General features: G+C 48.4%; 1 protein-coding gene across 2 annotated transcripts in view; it reads left to right on the top strand.

The window, feature by feature from the left end:
* The first annotated feature begins 1,463 nt into the window (after positions 1-1,463).
* Positions 1,464-17,346, top strand: part of LOC116939753 (mitogen-activated protein kinase kinase kinase 10-like) — a 40,877-nt gene continuing 24,994 nt past the window's right edge. Inside the window, exon 1 of one of the 2 annotated variants that reach the window (XM_032948520.2) lies at positions 1,464-2,870. In XM_032948520.2, coding sequence (XP_032804411.2) covers positions 2,072-2,870 — 799 coding nt within the window. In that variant the 5' untranslated portion in view covers positions 1,464-2,071. The remainder of the gene's footprint in view (positions 2,871-17,346) is intronic. The other variant, XM_032948521.2, reaches the window with a different exon arrangement.

The following is a 17,346-nucleotide window of genomic DNA, read 5'->3' as shown; positions in this document are numbered from 1 at the left end:
AACCCAAAAAAACCCCGATATCATGGATGAATTATTGGTCGCAGAAAGCCTGACGACGTGTTAAACCAAAATAAGAGATACATTCTCTCAAAGCCCCCGCCAGATGGCGGCTTGAGAGCGTGGATTGCGGTGCGCGTGTCTGTGGGGTCTTCATCCACCGCCGATTCTGTGCTACAAACCCGGCGACCCGAGTTCCATTCCCATCTCACAGCCAACATCAGAGACGATTATCTGAACCGGTTCTGGGTCTCGTCCTGGGTTGACTCAGCCTCAAACGAGTACCCGGCGCGGTGTTGTAAACACGAGAGACAAAGGCAGTCGGGCTTGGTGCTGGCCACCCACCCCCTCGTGTGCCGTGCCGGCGTTCAGAGGTGCTCGCTAACAGCACTTGCCCCAACAGTCTGTTACAGGCTATACGGGGGATCTTTGTCTTTGTGGGGTCTTCCTCACTCGGTGGTGTCTCTCATCACCACCCCGTCCTGCGCTACACACCCGGCCACCCGAGTTCGATTCCCACCCCCTAGGTCGACTCAGCCTCAAATGAGTACCTGGTGCGGTGTGTGAACAAAAAAAGCATCGCCACCGGGGAGACAAAGGCGGTCGGGCTTAGTTGTTGGCCAACCCATTCCCCTCGTCGTACCGCGGCGGCCTTCGTAGGTGCATACCTGTCAACCTCTTAATCAGTGCCCTCTGCCTTATTACAGACCAATTCAGACTTTATCTGGTCACACCCGTGCTATTTATTATAAATCTCAACGTTCATCCTACAAAGTCCCATCGCAAGGGAGAAACACAAACAAATAGACACAAACATTAAAAGAACATTTTTTTTGCCAGTATTTAAACGTCTGTACGCCGCGTGGACCTGAAAACTAAATTTCCTTGTACAAGAATACGGGTCAGGTCTGCAGTGACAGCACTTGCTCCTACAGTCTGTGAAGGCGCAACGGAGGAGGGGGAATCTTCGTCTTGCCGCCGGGGGGGAGAGGGTAGAAGGAAGAGAGAGAGGAGATATACTTCTAGAAGAGATAGAAGAGAGAAAGAGGAAATACTTTTCGAAGAGGAGAGTGAGAGGAGAGACTTTTCCAAGAGGAGAGTGAGAGGAGAGACTCTTAGAAGAGTTAAAGAGAAGAGAGAGGAGATAGAAAGAAGAGAGAGGAGATAGAGGAGAGATAGAGAGGGAAGGGGTAAGGAGAGCAGAAAAAAATATTTTGTTGGGTCTTTCATTTAAAAGGGGGGGGGGGGTGTTTACATAAAGCAAAGCATAAAAAACAAAAAAAACGAAATGTTGAACGGAGCAAAGTGCCGACTACACCTAGCATCTCCTTGTCTCCTCTGATCGTAAAAACAAAGGAGAGATAGAGAGAGAGGAGAGAGAGATAGAAAGAAGAAGAGAGAGAGAGGAGAGAGAGATAGAAAGAAGAGAGAGGTTGGTGTGGGCGTGGAAGAGGAGGCACATTTCGGTGCTTTTGGCAGACATCGCGCGTGACGCTCCGAGCCGGCGCGCCACACCCACACGGCGGGGGCAGAAGTGGGCCCGGCCCGGCCCCCACCCACCCCCCGGTGGTGCTCCCTCCTCCTCCTCGCTCGCTCGCTCCACCGTAGCCACCGCGTTCGCTCGCTCCGCTCGCTGTCTCCGGCTTCGCTGAGATCGGGCCGACGCGGATGACGACTTGAATGGACGAGGACGCGGACGAGAGTTTCGTGGCCCGAGACTGAGAGACGCGGGTCGGGCAAGAAGAGAGCGCGGAGTCGAGTGGAAGTCTCCCGAGACCACCTACCTCCCTCCCCACCACCACCACCAACCATCACCACCACGACCCCTCCTGGTGCCGTCAAGTCTTCCAGGTGCTGATGGGGGACCCCCTTCACGCGGAGCTGCGCGCGTTCCCGTTGTGTTTGTAAGCGACGTGGAGTTCCGTAGGGACCGACGAGATGCTTCAGCAGGTGTCCCAGGCGATGTCCGTAGAGACTTGAGGGTCGCGCGCCGAAGGTGATTTACGTTGTTCATGGCCACGTAGCGTGAGATAGGCCATAGACGTCGGTGCCCTGTTGAGGCCACATCGGAGCCATGGAACCTCTAAAGGGGATTTTCTCTCGGACCAAAAGTTTCCGCGATTCGCTGCGCAATAACGATTCTCAGCAGCAGCAGCAACATCAACAACAACAGCAGCATCCACAGCAGCAACAGGAGCCATATAGCTGTACCAACCCACTTTGGACGGCCGTGTTTGACTACGAGGCGAGTGCCGAGGACGAGTTGACGCTGCGTCCCGGCGACATGGTGGAGGTGCTCTCCAAGGACTCGGAGGTGTCTGGCGACGTGGGCTGGTGGACGGGCAAGCTCAACAACAGGGTGGGCATCTTCCCCAGCAACTACGTGACGTGCAGCAAGTCTCGGGGCAGCTACGCGAAGCTGCACAACGAGAGGGCCCCGGGTTTGTTCGCGGATCCTCCGGTGGAGGTGGACTTCGCGGAGCTCTCCCTGGAGGAGATCATTGGCGCCGGAGGCTTCGGCAAAGTCTACAGGGGCACGTGGCGCGGCGAGGAGGTGGCCGTGAAGGCCGCTCGCCAGGACCCCGACGAGGACATCAGCGTGACGATGGAGAACGTGAGGCAGGAGGGAAAGCTCTTCTCCATGCTGAGGCATCCGAACATCATTGCGCTGAAGGCCGTGTGCCTGCAGGCGCCCAACCTGTGCCTCATCATGGAGTACGCGCGCGGAGGCGCTCTCAACAGGGCGCTGGCGGGACGTCGAATCCACCCGCACATCCTGCTCGACTGGGCCGTGCAGATCGCCCGCGGCATGAAGTACCTTCACGACGAGGCCATCGTCAATATCATCCACCGTGACCTCAAGTCCTGCAATGGTGAGCGTGGTGGCGGTGGCGGTGGTGGTGATGATGATGGGATTAGATGGGTCATGCTGGATGGAACATGTTTGAATTTCACGTGTTGTTAACTGGCCTCGCAATTGGTCTTGGCCACGACAACCTCATCTTTATTCATCTTCAAACTCATTTTCATTCATCAGGTTTACCAACATTGCCCATTGCCAATGTGATGTTTAATAGTTATACTAATTATTACCATTGCAGGAGTCATGAAAATGTTCTCAGTGGGCATCGCCACTGTCAATATTGATAGCATCTTCATCTGGGGATGGATGTCCATTGAGTTTGGTTTGTTGACCTTTCCCCGCACCTACGATTAGCACGGTTGGTTACGTACGGTGCGAAAGAAGTTCAACATACTGTACATATATACACCACCATTAGTCTAATATTTTTTATAATCTTAATCATATTCAATCACTGTCATCATTAACTGTCCACACCTCGTTTGCTTCATCACTAAACAGTCATCAACCAGTGTCATTGTATTGCACCATCATCCTCGTCGTCTTCATTAACTCCATGAAAAAAACCCCAAAATGTTAGCTTAAAGATCACATTCAAGAGCATACATTATATGTATAGTATGGTTATGTATTTAACATATTAGGGCCATAGCAATGCAGTTTTTACACATTGCTACGTGGTCTGTCCAGTGCCCATTTCCCTGCTCGAGTTGTAATTAATACAGTATTTGGAGAAGACCAACTTTTTAGGAAAGATTTTTCACGTGATTCTGCGCGATGCTATTTCTGGACGCTCATTATACCTCCAAAATGTCGTACAAATGGTAGCTTTATATCAAGGCACTGTCCATGATGTATTTTTTTTAATCCTACTTTTACCAGCATTGGGCATCAATCCGAATGCCCCGTGCAATCTCACGAAAAAGTTTCTGCTTTTCATTTTTTTCTTGCCCCCAACTAAATAAAAAGCTGTACTGTTTAAGTCACATGGGCAAAGTCTCTCCAGTAGTCTCGGACACTGTCCCATAGTGCCACGTGTGTGGGACCAGAGTCGCGCATCTCTCGGTGTCTGGCGCCAATGAAGGCTGCTGTCATGTGACCGTATCCCACATGCCTGGCGGACGTGGGGGACCCACGCGCCACAGCAGAGAGAAGAAAGGCATCTCGGTGAGCTGATAAGCCAGATGCAAATAACGTGATGAATGTTTGCAATCGCCTTGCAAACTTAAAAATTGTACTTTGAAAAAAATGGAAATGACCGCACCACGTTTGATTTGGTGCTGGTGTATTTTTTTGGGGTATTAATTGGCAGCAGGCTGTGCTTTGACCAACAAGTTGCGACAATTCAATTACGTGCGGCGCTTTTGAACGTCACATTTGCGTGTGTTCTCTTGGGGATTGGTGGTGCAGTGGTTTACGTGCTGCGCTCTGAACCCAATAACCTGAGTTCACTTCTCAGCTGTAGAGACCAACACCATTGGCAAGTGATACAAACGTGATGCATAAATCTGTTCTGAGTCTCCCCAACATCGCTGGACTTGGCCTTGTTATGGTATGATATCAAAACTGGGGAGGCAAAAGTGACCAGGCATGGTGCTGAACCCCTGCTGTGTTTCGTCCTGGCCTTAATAGATGATGCTCACCCCAACGATATGTGTGGCTCAATGGGTAGACCTTTGTGTGTGGTAGTGATGGGGGTGCTGGAGACTGCACGTGGTTTTCTTTGGCAAATAATGGTTTCGGGAAGGATGTTACTCTTACGTCAGTGGCCTGTCTAGGGATGTGTTATGGGACAGGATGGAGAGCCTAACCTGTTGACTGCTTTGTGATAGAACTTGTCTCAGGAATTTTGGGGCTGTTGGAGTGAAGCCATTTTTAAGAGTTGCAAGAGTACTGAAGGGTGAAGGTTATCTGTTTAAAAAAAAACCATCCTACCTAATGCGAGGTCGCTGTCTTAATGAACAAGTGATACTTATTTGAATTAACCCAATTTAGTGCTTGTGAGTTCATGTCGATACTCCCAGGGTGTGAAGCACCCAGATAATGCCCTTCACTCTGCACTGTCCCCTAAGGCTCTGGGATTTTTTTTGTCTGTGGCCGGGAACGGATATGTGTGCGCCCTTAAAAGGAATTGTTTGGCTCATACTTGGCTGGTAAGATAAAATTATTTGACATTGTGTGCTCGGGGTAACAAAGATGAACAGAACCAAATTGCCTCTTCTTAGGAGGCCCTGCCACCCTTGTTTACACAGGAACTGACTCACAAATATGTCAGAATTGAGCGTAGGATTGTGTGGGTGTGTTTGTGTTCTGGATGCCTCGCTATCAGCCACAGGTAAAACATGTACGTGGATGGCCAGGAGCTGTTTTTTTTCAGTTACAAATGCCCCACTGCGTCACTTCCTGTTTGTAAGGGTAACCAAGCGAAGTGCGTGACTGAGACGCGCACCGTACTGGGTGTCCTGTGGTTGAGAAAGTCACAATCATCAGATTGCGGCCTAATTCCTCGGCCTTGGTTATGTAAGGCAAGTTGTCACAGGGATTCTGAAACTGACATGTCACTGAAAATGTTGAATTAGTTCTGGAATTATATGTTATAGTTCCTATGTGCCTCGTTAACATATGACTACACAGTAGTCTTGAAATAAGTGGCAACAGATTTTGGTGCTCAATAACATTTAAACGATGGCCGTTGAAATGTTTGTGGGAAATGAGGGGTGGTAAGACATAATTGAAGATAAGTTATAAAATTAAATCACCACACAAATGTTAGCCATGTCTTTATACATTCGCTGTCTGCAGTAATATACTACTGTGCCGTCCATGAATTTATGGTAAAATTATTATATTGCAGTTTGCATTACATCTAGTTCAATGTGAATTCGACCTATTATTATTGTCCGGTTTAAAAACATTGTCGTGCCATAACAGAGCTTAATAAATGGAGCATATCTGTGGACGACCACAGTTCTATTAGCCCCACCCCGCACCTCAATCAAGGACATCACGAGCTCAACTCCCATGTTGGGGTCGACTCAACTAATCTTCTTTCTATGGTCAATAACAATGAGTAACGCTTTGTGGGAACGCAACAGCGATTGTCCTATGATCTTCATAGGAGAATATTTGTAGATGACCACAGGTCTCTTTATGAGAACCATCGGTCCTCATAGAGTCCTCAAAGGACAATCAGTCTCCACCATAGAAATGTGAAGTTTCCAGCAATTTCTCAAGACTGCCGGACATAGCTAATAAGCATGACCCAATGTTTGCTTGTTCACAGAGACTTTTGTTTTTACTGTTATGTGACGACAGCCAAAATAGTTTTCCTAAACTCAGTGACACTATTACAATATATGGGCGAAGAACATCGAACCCGTCCCGTTTGATCCTGCGTAAACGCGAAGATGTTTCAGAAGCAGCCGTCAGGTGTGTTTGAGCCACCTTGCAAGGTAACGCCCGTGCGTATCCGTCCTGCGGGATTCCCGTCCGTGCTGTGTGGATGGCTCGCTGCGATCAAATGGCGCGACTAGGTGTCACCGCTGGCGATGTGACCGGAAGCCTCGAGCAATCACGAGGGCCATTCACTCGACGGAATTTTCCACTAAAACGGGAATGGTTTCTTTTAACCCTTTTATTGCACTTTGTAATGTGCTTCAGTCAAGCATTCATTAAAACGTGTTCCAATTCTGGGCGTGCAAAGCTGTGCCTCGTCAATGACATCGTGGAATAGAATGTAATATTCTCCACATTACAGTCGTGTGAATGTATGCGCACCCCCTTTTTCAAACAATGTGCCCTTTGTGAACTTTTTTAACCGAAGTTTCAAAATAAGGTAATACAAATGTTCACGATGGTGGAAACGGGCTTTGCAGGTAAAATCCCCCTGGAATGAAAGCCCCGCGGTGTGTCTGGTGCGGTTGACAGAGGCGCGTTGTCAAAATTACAGGGTTCTTCACCGTCTGCTTGGTGCTGGAAATCCCCAGCCCCCAACGTGAAAACAATGTTCACGGAAATGGCCCCGCAAAGTTTCGCAACACCACTGCGCGTGGCCACCCGCCTGCTGCCAAGGTGTAGTCAGGTGTTTGTGTTGTGTAGCTGCCAAACCATCGAAATTAGTTTTATTTGTTTTACATATTTTTTTACGGCTAGAAGGTTTTTTTCGAGGTACAGTGGGCTAGTTGCCTGCTCCCGAGGCCCCAGGCTAGCAGTGGCGCTGCTGCCGGCGTGTCTCTCTAGATGTTTCGCTCGCTCGCAGTATTGCCATCGTCAATAGTTGTGCTTGTTTTTCAGTGAGAATGTCAGCCCACTCTGGGTCTGCTCCCAGACTGAAGGCCACTGCTCCTGACAGGCAGCCCGGTGTTGCAGAATCTCGCAGCGGCCCATTCGCTAGCCTCCATCGTCATCAGTCATGATCTGCTGGATAAAGGTCTTCCAAAGCCACGTAGTCTTTCACAGTCCTGCACTGTAGCATGCATTCTTCATCAGTCCTTTAGTTTACATGCTCTTTAATTATCGGAGTGTTCATCATCTGTTATGGGTGTCATCAACATAAAATCGTGAACTATTATTGCCCATCACAGTCCGTCATTGTTCAGTCTCATTCATTAGCCGCAGCTTCATCGTCATCACATTAGTCAGCTTTTGCGATATATTGTGATTTTCCTTTTTACTTAGTGTTGCCTTACGAATGTAGCCACAAAGCACAGTTGTCACGTGTAATTAAATGTAAAATATTATGCAGCATCCACAATGTGAACATTGTTACAGCTGGGATTGGTTGTCACAGGAGCTTGGGGGGCCATCAAGAATGTGCTTGCAAATTGTGACACCTTCGATTGGTGAAGTCAACAATTTTGGGAATTACCTTGACCAAATTCCTAAAATTCATGCATGATCAATGTCGTGCAGGCTCATAGTGATGTGCAAACATATTAATGAGCCCTTCAAAACTATGCATGTCTGGTGTGTGTGTGTGTGCGTAATCTGCCTGTCCTGCATGACCTTGAAAATGAGGGAAATTCCATACTCGCTGGATGGAACAAAAGTTCAGTTGTGTAGTTTGTTTATTGCCAACCAACGCAAAAAAATCTGTGTAGCCACAGGGCATGATTGCCACAGTGCAGTCTCTCATCCCTCTTAACGTGGCAATTGGCTCTTACTTCTCCCCAAGCTTCTGGGGGAGAAAAAAAAACACCTCTTCTACTGTCCATGTAAAACTTGCGTTTGATGTTTAAAATTTACTGGCCTCTTGAGTTTATTTATATTTCTTTTGGAGGAAGAAAGGGAGTTCCCAAAGAAATTGAGAACGGGGGGGGTGGGGGGGGGTGGGGAGGCGGTGTTGCACTTGCCAAAAACTTGTCTTAAAAACGAGCGAGCAAGCTGCTGCCAACTTGGCCTCGTTAGCCAATCGCCGCCAAGGAGCGTGCGGCACCTGCCCAGTGTTTCCGAGGAGCAGAGTAAGGCCCTTCCTGACGAGGGAGTTGTCTGTGGAGAGGGGTGCAGCCAATGGTGTTTTCAGTTTCTAACAATACAATCTGGGCTGCTCTGGCTTCCTGTTTGTTCTTAGCAGGAAGGCCAAGTCGGCGATTTTGCTCAGACCTTTTCTCGCTTGTTCAGTGCAATAATAAACGGCACCAAATATATTTGGCGTATTTTGGTGCCGTATTAACATAACAATAGCAATGGCTGTGTTTTACCGTTAAATTGCGTATATTACAATTTGTCATTGTACGAATAATGTTAAGGCCTTTTGTCAATCCCCTGCTGGAAGGCCTCCACTTATGCATTGTCGGTGGTTTGACAACGCTGCACCATTCTGGTCGATTCAGATATAATTCACCATTCAAGTTAGACGATGGCTGGGAATCAAACTATGGTCGCCAGGTTCATGGTGCAGTAAACAAACTGCTGTGCCTTAAAATATACATTCTAAATGTTTATAGTCTTTGGTTCTTTCGGTAAAGTCACGTAGGTATAAAATAAAATAAATCACATTTCAGGCGCAACACAAGCATCCATCATCAGGTGGGAAAGCCTTGGTCTGCTGCTGGGGCAGACTGTTTTAAAAGGTTTGAAATGGGTGTAGCTCAAGGGTAATAAAAAGTGGCCGGGGCTAGTGATGTTAATTTGAGAAATTAGCGTGTAACTGTAAGATAGGTCTCCTAGACGAGGGCAACGAAAGTGGCTATGTTAATGTGAGGGATTATGTTTATATTCTCCACCGATACCCTAATGGTTACTCTGAGTTGCCTATGTTATGATTTTGCGTGGGACCCATTTCGTAAGAGAGCGGCCTGTAAGATCGGCAGTTTCATTAGCATTGTTTCAAGGAAATCTGACAGCCAATAAGACACTGTTTGTTGAAACTGGTCCGGGTCCAGAGTTTGCTTGTCTTGAATTAATGCTGCTGAAATTTTGCACTCCCGGAAGGCCGTGCGGCTGGTGGGTTGTACAAGAAATATTTTTAGTTTTCATGTGGACAGACGGTTTTCGATATATTAATCGAGACATTGTCTGCCGATTTTTTTTACTTTTTAAATAGTTCCTCATGCCTTTTTTCTTTTTCTTAGTCGGAGGTTGTGGAAGGTGGCGCTTTGTCGCGTGTGAGAGGGGATCTGGGTTGTTGATTCTATGCCCTGCCAGTGAGCCGTGCCCTTTCCCCCCGAACTCCCGAGCAGCAGAGGAAAGTGAGGGGGCGTGTGCCGCTGCATTGTACGACATACAGTGCCATCAATCCTTTAAAAAAAACTTCAACTAACCCGTCCAAACTGGCACAATGGAAAAATCGGAACCAACTCGCTTTACTTAACTCTGAGATCACGAATGAGTTCTATATATATATTTTTATTGGTAATTTCGCTTTGTGCAGATAAAAGTGTTAAGTAGAAAGCGTAAAGGAGAGGAACGCAAGAAAGACTTCTGCACGTGTTTCACGGGTGTTAGTGGACAAGCTCTTTACAATTCTGAGTGGGCCGGTGGCGCAATGGTTACTACGGTGCATTGTGAATCCGGCTACCTAAGTTAAATTCCTGGCCACGGCTAACATCAGTGAGGAGTGATAACCGAACCAGATCTGCCACACAACCCACACCCAACAGTGGCTTTACAACAGTCTTATAAAAATGTATTATTGGAAATTGTGGGGAAAACCCAACACCGTCACTTAATGACGCTTCTCAATTAGCAGCGGGGAGGCCACTTACTAAATCTGACAGCGCCCAGTGGCGTTCGTCTACGTGGCTGTTCATGGACCTCATTGGGTAGCAAACCCATAAGTAGTACTCATTCGTGGCTAGTAAAGTAACTTTTTTGATAACCACACTCATTTCAACTCACTGTTATTGGCCACATCAATCATTTACAACAAAAAAAACAACTGCAATTTACCCGCCCCAACCGGCACAATGTTAAAATCGGAACCATCTCGCCACGTCAGATGTGGTAGGCCTACCGACAAAGTGAACAAAAATTGATCTAGACCCGAGCTCACGTGGACCGTTCTAAAGCTGCCGCTGGATGTCGGTTGTGTGGCCATACTGAGCCACGTTGGTGAGAGGAGGGCAATGGGAGGGAGGTGGGGGCAGGTCTGGTTCGGTAGGCCTACCGACAAAGTGAACAAAAAATAAGTTATATTAAAAAAAAACACTTTTTTAAACACACTTTTATTAAATGTACTAGTAATGGCATAACTCCAGGAAGTGGCCCCGAAGCTTGCCACAACGTAAGGGACCGTGGCCAATTACAGCCAACGTCAGTTGACTGTGGACAATTAGACCCAAGCCGAAACATAACATATAAAAACGAATGTTTAAAAAAAGATAGATTTTTTTTTATGATAGAATATCGTATTGTCATCAGTATGACATAAGTATACCAAGTTTGCAGTCGATACCACATTGGGAAGTGGGTTAAAATTGAGTTACAAGATTTGAGGATACAACAGCGACAACGACGACAACAGACAAGAGTGAGTTTAAAGGAAAGCGTGTAATAATATATCTGGTCCCGGTGTTCGCGTTGTGGGACAATTCGGTGGATTGCGAATCCCAAGCCGCCAGTGGCGCGCGAGGGCTTCTCGGGGCGCGTCTTGCGCCGTGTCCGGGGACCCCGTCGCGCCAGGCCGTGCCGAGTGTTTACCGTCGCTGTAGCAACTACACGTTCCAGCGAAACTGGAATTTCTGGTTCTCTCCACCCCCCCTACCCCCAATGAAAAAAAAAGATTGTCACCAAACCGGGGGCTCTACTGTACGCGGACGCTCTCGGCTTTGAGCCACTTGGAAGGCGTCGTCGAGGGGAATGGGGCTGGGGGGGGGTGTGTGTGTACCGGCACAAAGTCCACGGATTCCCACACGTGAGAAGTGCCGGGCAGGGCTGAATGTGCGGCCCGCATGATGTTCGTCTGCGCGCGCTGCGCGGCATTGAATGGCAACGAATTGGCGTTGATGGGAGCGGAAAACACCGCGCCTCTCGCCGCCGCCGCCGCAGCAGCTGCTTTTGTGTCGTGTCAATTGTCTGATGCAGATGCTCTCCCATAGGTCATGCAGGTTGTTTGTGGGCCCCCGATGTGAATTCGCTGCCGGATGAAGGTCTCCTCCTCCCCCCCACCTTCCCCTAGGCCATGTCGGGCTTGGGGGTTGTTGACCACTCTAGCCACAACGGTGGGCGGAGAGGAGCGACGCTCACAACAACGAGCAGAGCTCCCGGGGTAGCTAAAACGCAGCAAGTTGGCACTAGTGGGGAGCGCAGGTGGTGGTGCATCTTGCTAGTCGGTTTCGGCCAGTCAGAACCCATGGCATCACCTGGGGGGGGGGGTCAGTTCCGTGTGACCTCTTTTGTTTTTGCCAGCGGAGCCATCGGCGCTTCACGTGGCCTCAAAGCGTGCACCCTGCCTGACGCGAACGCTGTGCTGGCATCACCACTGGCGCCGTTTAGCGCCCATCGGTAGGGAGCGAGGTTTATTCAGCATCAGAGTGTACGGTTGTACTTAGTCGAGGTGCGGTTTTTGGCAGCAGGACTGGTCGGGAATGTGTGGGTACATCGTGTGTGGGTTTAGGCCAATTATATATCACTGTGTAACCAAAAACAAAAATTTGTTTCCTGGGTAGTAAGTGTTATTTCCTAATTGCTTATGCCGCAAAAGTATATAAAATGGGTATTTATTCCCCACAAACTTTGCTTTTGTAACCAGTATTTCTACATACGTGACTTTACCGAAAAAAAAACAATGAGTGATTTATATTTTGAAATTTACCTATTTTCAATGAGAAAACTTGGTGTGCATTTGTGTCATTCCTTCACGTAAAGTCCCGGTCACAAAAGCAAAGTTTGTGGGGGAATAATAATAATATCCATTTTCTATACTTGTGAGGCGTAAGCAATTATACAAAATTACACTACCCAGGAACAAAAATCGCGTTACATACATCTGTCCCTTTTACAACAAGGGTTTGTATTCGTGGCTCGTGAGAGGCTTGGCGAGCCCTCCTGGTTTATGGTTTACTGGTCTAGGCGAGGCTGATAAGCAGGTCAAGTACGCACTGTATCAGCGACTCTCCTCCTGTGCTTTGGGACGAACACTTCATGAGCATGGCACGAGTTCGGCGACTCATGAATGTAACGTAGTACGGCCCAGAACTTCGCGGTGTTTGTGTTAGTAATACGATCGTTGTCCTTCCTCGGCGCCTCGAAAGAAGTCTTAACATACGTACATACATGTGTGATCGTGGGTATGCACTCACGGAGCTTAAATATAAATGCGAGACAAGGTAGCTGTGTCTGGTGGAAGGTTTCCCATTCTTGGCACTTTATAACCAACGTCTGTCATCTTTGTCATTGGAGATCAGCGTGCAGGTGCGATCAAGAGAGCCAACGCTATGGATATACAGTGCGACGAACCGATCACCGCCACACATGAATGGCTGTTCAGCTGTCTCAACGCTTGTTAACCCAACGTGTTGTGGCTGTAGGTCATTGGGGCTGGAAATAAAACACATTCTGCTGGAAAAGGTGGCCCGTTAGCCTTCTAAATTATTAACACGAGACCTCATTGCGAGCTTCTCATCAGACTCGTGCGTCATGATACGCCCACGTCCCTGGTATGATGGAATAAGGTGCAGCCCTTGCGAGAAAAAAGCATTAGCAGCAAGAAATCTAAAACTATTCAAACTAGAGTGTGCCGCGAAGTGTAGCTGTATACCAGCGTCATACTTAACATGGGTCTCGCTGCCTTGTGTGTTGGGGTGGGATCTCGCCGTATTCCGTGTGTGTTGGGGTGGGATCTCGCCGTATTCCATGTGTGTTGGGGTGGGATCTCGCCGTATTCCGTGTGTGTTGGGGTGGTATCTCGCCGGATGCCGTGTGTGTTGGGGTGGGGTCTCGCCGTATTCCATGTGTGTTGGGGTGGAATCTCGCTGGATGCCGTGTGTGTTGGGGTTTGATCTCGCCATATTCCGTGTGTGTTGGGGTGGGATCTCGCCGTATTCCGTGTGTGTTGGGGTGGGATCTCGCCGTATTCCATGTGTGTTGGGGTGGGATCTCGCTGGATTCCGTGTGTGTTGGGGTGGGATCTCGCTGGATGCCGTGTGTGTTGGGGTGGGCTTCTCGCTGGATGCCGTGTGTGTTGGGGATGGATCACGCCGTATTCCGTGTGTGTTGGGGTGGGATCTCGCCGTATTCCGTGTGTGTTGGGGTGGGATCTCGCCGTATTCCGTGTGTGTTGGGGTGGGATCTCGCCGTATTCCGTGTGTGTTGGGGTGGGATCTCGCCGTATTCCGTGTGTGTTGGGGTGGGATTCTCGCTGGATGCCGTGTGTGTTGGGGTGGGATCTCGCTGGATGCCGTGTGTGTTGGGGTGGGATCTCGCTGGATGCCGTGTGTGTTGGGGTGGAATTTCTCGCTGGATGCCACGCCAGAGACGTACTTAATGTCACCCATGTAAAAAAAAGTTAAAGGAGCTTTGGGAGCAGGGTGGATGTTTTCCTTTGAGGTTTGGCTTCCTTAGTTTGTTTGACAAAACCCATTACCAACTTTGCAGAACGTCTGCCTAATTGTACTGTACGGCTTACTCGTGGCCTGTTTCTTAGAAACTGATACCGATGAGAAATGTCAAAAATGTGTTGTGTAAAATATATGCGCCCAGCGCTGTCTTTCTTTGCTAGAAGTTTGACAATTCATTAAGTACCTAGAAAGTGTGTGATTGATATTAGTGGATTTATTTTTCCTTCCTCGACATGTTGGAAGACTTTGGAACATATCCAAGGCTATACTATCCCTGCGCAAATTGAAACATTCCTTATTCATTGCCTTCGCCCGCGCGGTGGCCGGCAAACAGCCTTCACCATTGGACCCTGTTCTGTCATGACCTTCAAAGTATTTGTGGAACATACCAGTTTCACTGGGGGGTTTTGGGGGGTTTTGGAAAGCTCCATTTTTGCTCTGCCCCAGTCAATATTTTCCCTGCTGCAATGCTTTTGCTGGCAACACAGCACTTACAAGGCGATGGTGGCTCAAAGCAGTTTAAGGTACAAATGCTGAACAGAATTGAGGCAGCTTGGGTTCACCGATAACACTTTTCCCACAACTGACCCGCGCCATGACCGTGCTGAGCCAGACCGGCGTGGCTCAGGAGTCAACAGGTTTTTTTTTATGTTTGCCACAGAAGTCTCTGCGCTGCTGTCTTCGCATGCATTTAATGAGTCGAGACGAATGTTAATGATGCGGTGATGGTTCGTACTCCAGAGATGAGTTTTGGACAACAAAAAAGAAAGATTTCTGGTTTTTAAGGAACATTTCGAATATTTTTTGGATTTTCAATCGTTAACAGCGTCATTTATTTGTCTTCGTCACGAAAGTTAAATCACTCGGTGCCACGTGACAGCACTTTTGTTGAGAAAACAAAATTGGCGTTACCTTTCGGAATAATCCGTAACACTTTTTTCCTTGGCAATATCTAAAACTTCATATCGTGGCCTATTTTCGTTTTTTTTTATTTTTTCGGATTATTTCGAAATTCGACAGCACATCCCTGTCGTCCCCACAGTATACTGACTGACGTCACACAAAATGAACGTGTCATTAGCCCTGGCCCTGTTTCTGGCCCTGCCTGGCCTTGAGCCAGATTCTGATGTCTCGTGAAACCAGCGAATGGCTCGGCGTTGGTAAATAACCAGTGGAAAATCGTGCACACTGCTCTGGCTTGGCTCGGATGTTCCAGTGAACAAAGAGTCTGAGACCACACAGGATTTTGAAGTGGGGGGGGGGTTGTCCTGCGTGATTGTTATCAGTGTCTGTGATCTTTCCTGACTGGGACAGTGAGCATCCAAGGCCGGCAAGTCTCAATTGGAGACCAGCTGATCTCGTCAACAACACAAACTTATCTAAAGTGTCATCTCCAACCCCAAAGTAGCTCTCCTTCCACGGCACCAGTAGTTCTGCTTTAGACACCGATAGTGATTCACTCCACAGGTTTTTCATCTCCATCGAACGATGCACGCATACTTTGTGTGTATTTTACTTTTTTTAGGTCCACACGTGTGCGCCGACTCTGTGTCGGAGAGATATGCGTTTTCAGGAATGCATACAAACAAGTTGGGCTTGGTCCTTGCTTAAAACAGAGCCGGTGTATTTAAAATAGTTCTCCAAAGATCCGTGGGCAAGTTTCTTAGCATTTTATTACACTCTACAGTGTAATGTGCACGACGGATGATGTCGAATTTTATGTTAAAATGAAATGGAATATGGCACATGCAGGCAAACGTTTATGCCAGGGTCCTCGACGTTATTGTGCACTGTATTCGGGTCTAACAATTTGTGTGAATATAATGTAGCTCGTTTGAATAAGATTTCCAAATCAACTGTTAGGTCGGCATGACCCTTGCCGTTATAGCATTCACTAAACTTTATGATCGTGCACGTTGTGGAGCGTACACAGTATGGCATATTTATGAAACTATCAAAATACTAAATTTAAAGCCTCATCAATGCACTGGCAGTGGTAGGCCTTCTCCATACCAATATAACATTGAGCATTTCGTAATCGCTTCTTGTCCCGAGTATGGGAGAGTTGTACTATAAGATCCACCATTCCCACTGCCTCGTGTGTAAACGGCTTCTCTCCCTGCAGGCAGTTGGCAAAACGAATAAATGGAACAATCAATCCATGCCTGTGTGGGAGGACTCAAATTCTAGTGGGGCCAGCGGGGAGCATGAAATGTCCCGTTGTGCAATCCCCCCCCCCCGCACTGGTGAGCGGCCCCTGTTGCAACGCACGGGGCCATGTGTGGTAGCAGCGCCCCCTTTGAGGGTCCGTTCCCCTTCGCCAGCCAGGGTCCCGTGACCGACGGGCTCCCGTGATTGACGGGGTCAAGTCGCGTTGGGCTGGGGAAGCTGGCGAAGCTCCACGTTCGAGCCGGAATGGGCCACGGAGAAACTGAGGATTTGCTCCCTCATCGGCCAGCAGTTGATATGAGTTGAACAGATTGTAAAGCGGCACAAGTCAAGGATCGACGGTGGGCCTGTTTGCACATTGCTGCAGTACAACCCTGCTTCTCTGCTCCATGGGTTTGATCAGGTCACGGTGACTGCTCGGAGTTGTCTTGGTATCATCAACTGTCTCAGGGCCTCCTTGTAGATACAGCACTGCAGAGCAGCGTGTGCTGGAGGCTCCTTGATAGGTCAGAGCCCCCGACGCCAGTCATGTCGGTATAAGGTGCACGCCATCTATCCCTGGCTGACATGTCTACTCTAAGTTTTCATGGCACCTTGTGTTTTTTTATTTCTACAGGAACTGATGACAATCGAGTGTCAGTAATAGGTCTGTATTGGGAAATCATAACTTTGGAAAACCCGTCACTGTCAACCCTAAAAACACATGTGTTTAGATCTCAGGGGGGTTAAGTTTGGTTTTGGATTCGGGCTGGTTTATGGCTTAGGGGTTAAGGTTAGGTTAGGTTTGGTTGGCTTGAAGAGAAACGTGTCTCTGCTATATTGTGAGTAAAGTGGTGTTCATCTCCACTGAGTGCCTTCGGCCAGGGGTGTAAATTCCACATTCCCATGATGGGTGCCAGTCTCTATAAAACAGCACTCATTTTTATCAGCCCCGAGGGGAGGGGGGAAGTTGGGGCTGAAAAGCGTAGTCGACCCCCAATAAGGATTTGAACCTGCCACATTTCTGATTTCGAGCTGAACACAAACCACATCTCCACCCAGCCAGCCAGTTTAGAACTAAGGTCCCCTTACCCCAAGGATGGGTTAGGCTAAGGTCAGGGTCGTGCGTGTCTGCCGGGGCGGCGTGCTCGCCCGTGGGCCCGCGTGTCTGCTCGCCCCGCTGTCTGCTTTGTGCGGCGATGGAGAAAGCGGTTCGCCTACTCTGAAGGCCGACGGACAAAGGCACTTTTGTGACGTAGTGATGTCAGCACATTTTCGGTGACTTTAGGATAAAACCATCCACTATGCGGTGGGCGCTGGATTGTTCGTCGAAATGCGGAT

This window comes from Petromyzon marinus, chromosome 6 (genome assembly GCF_048934315.1).
Source record: "Petromyzon marinus isolate PM22_M1 ecotype Great Lakes invasive population chromosome 6, UKy_Petmar_22M1.pri1.0, whole genome shotgun sequence".
Lineage (NCBI taxonomy): Eukaryota > Metazoa > Chordata > Hyperoartia > Petromyzontiformes > Petromyzontidae > Petromyzon > Petromyzon marinus.
This window is presented reverse-complemented; position numbering and strand designations above follow the sequence as displayed.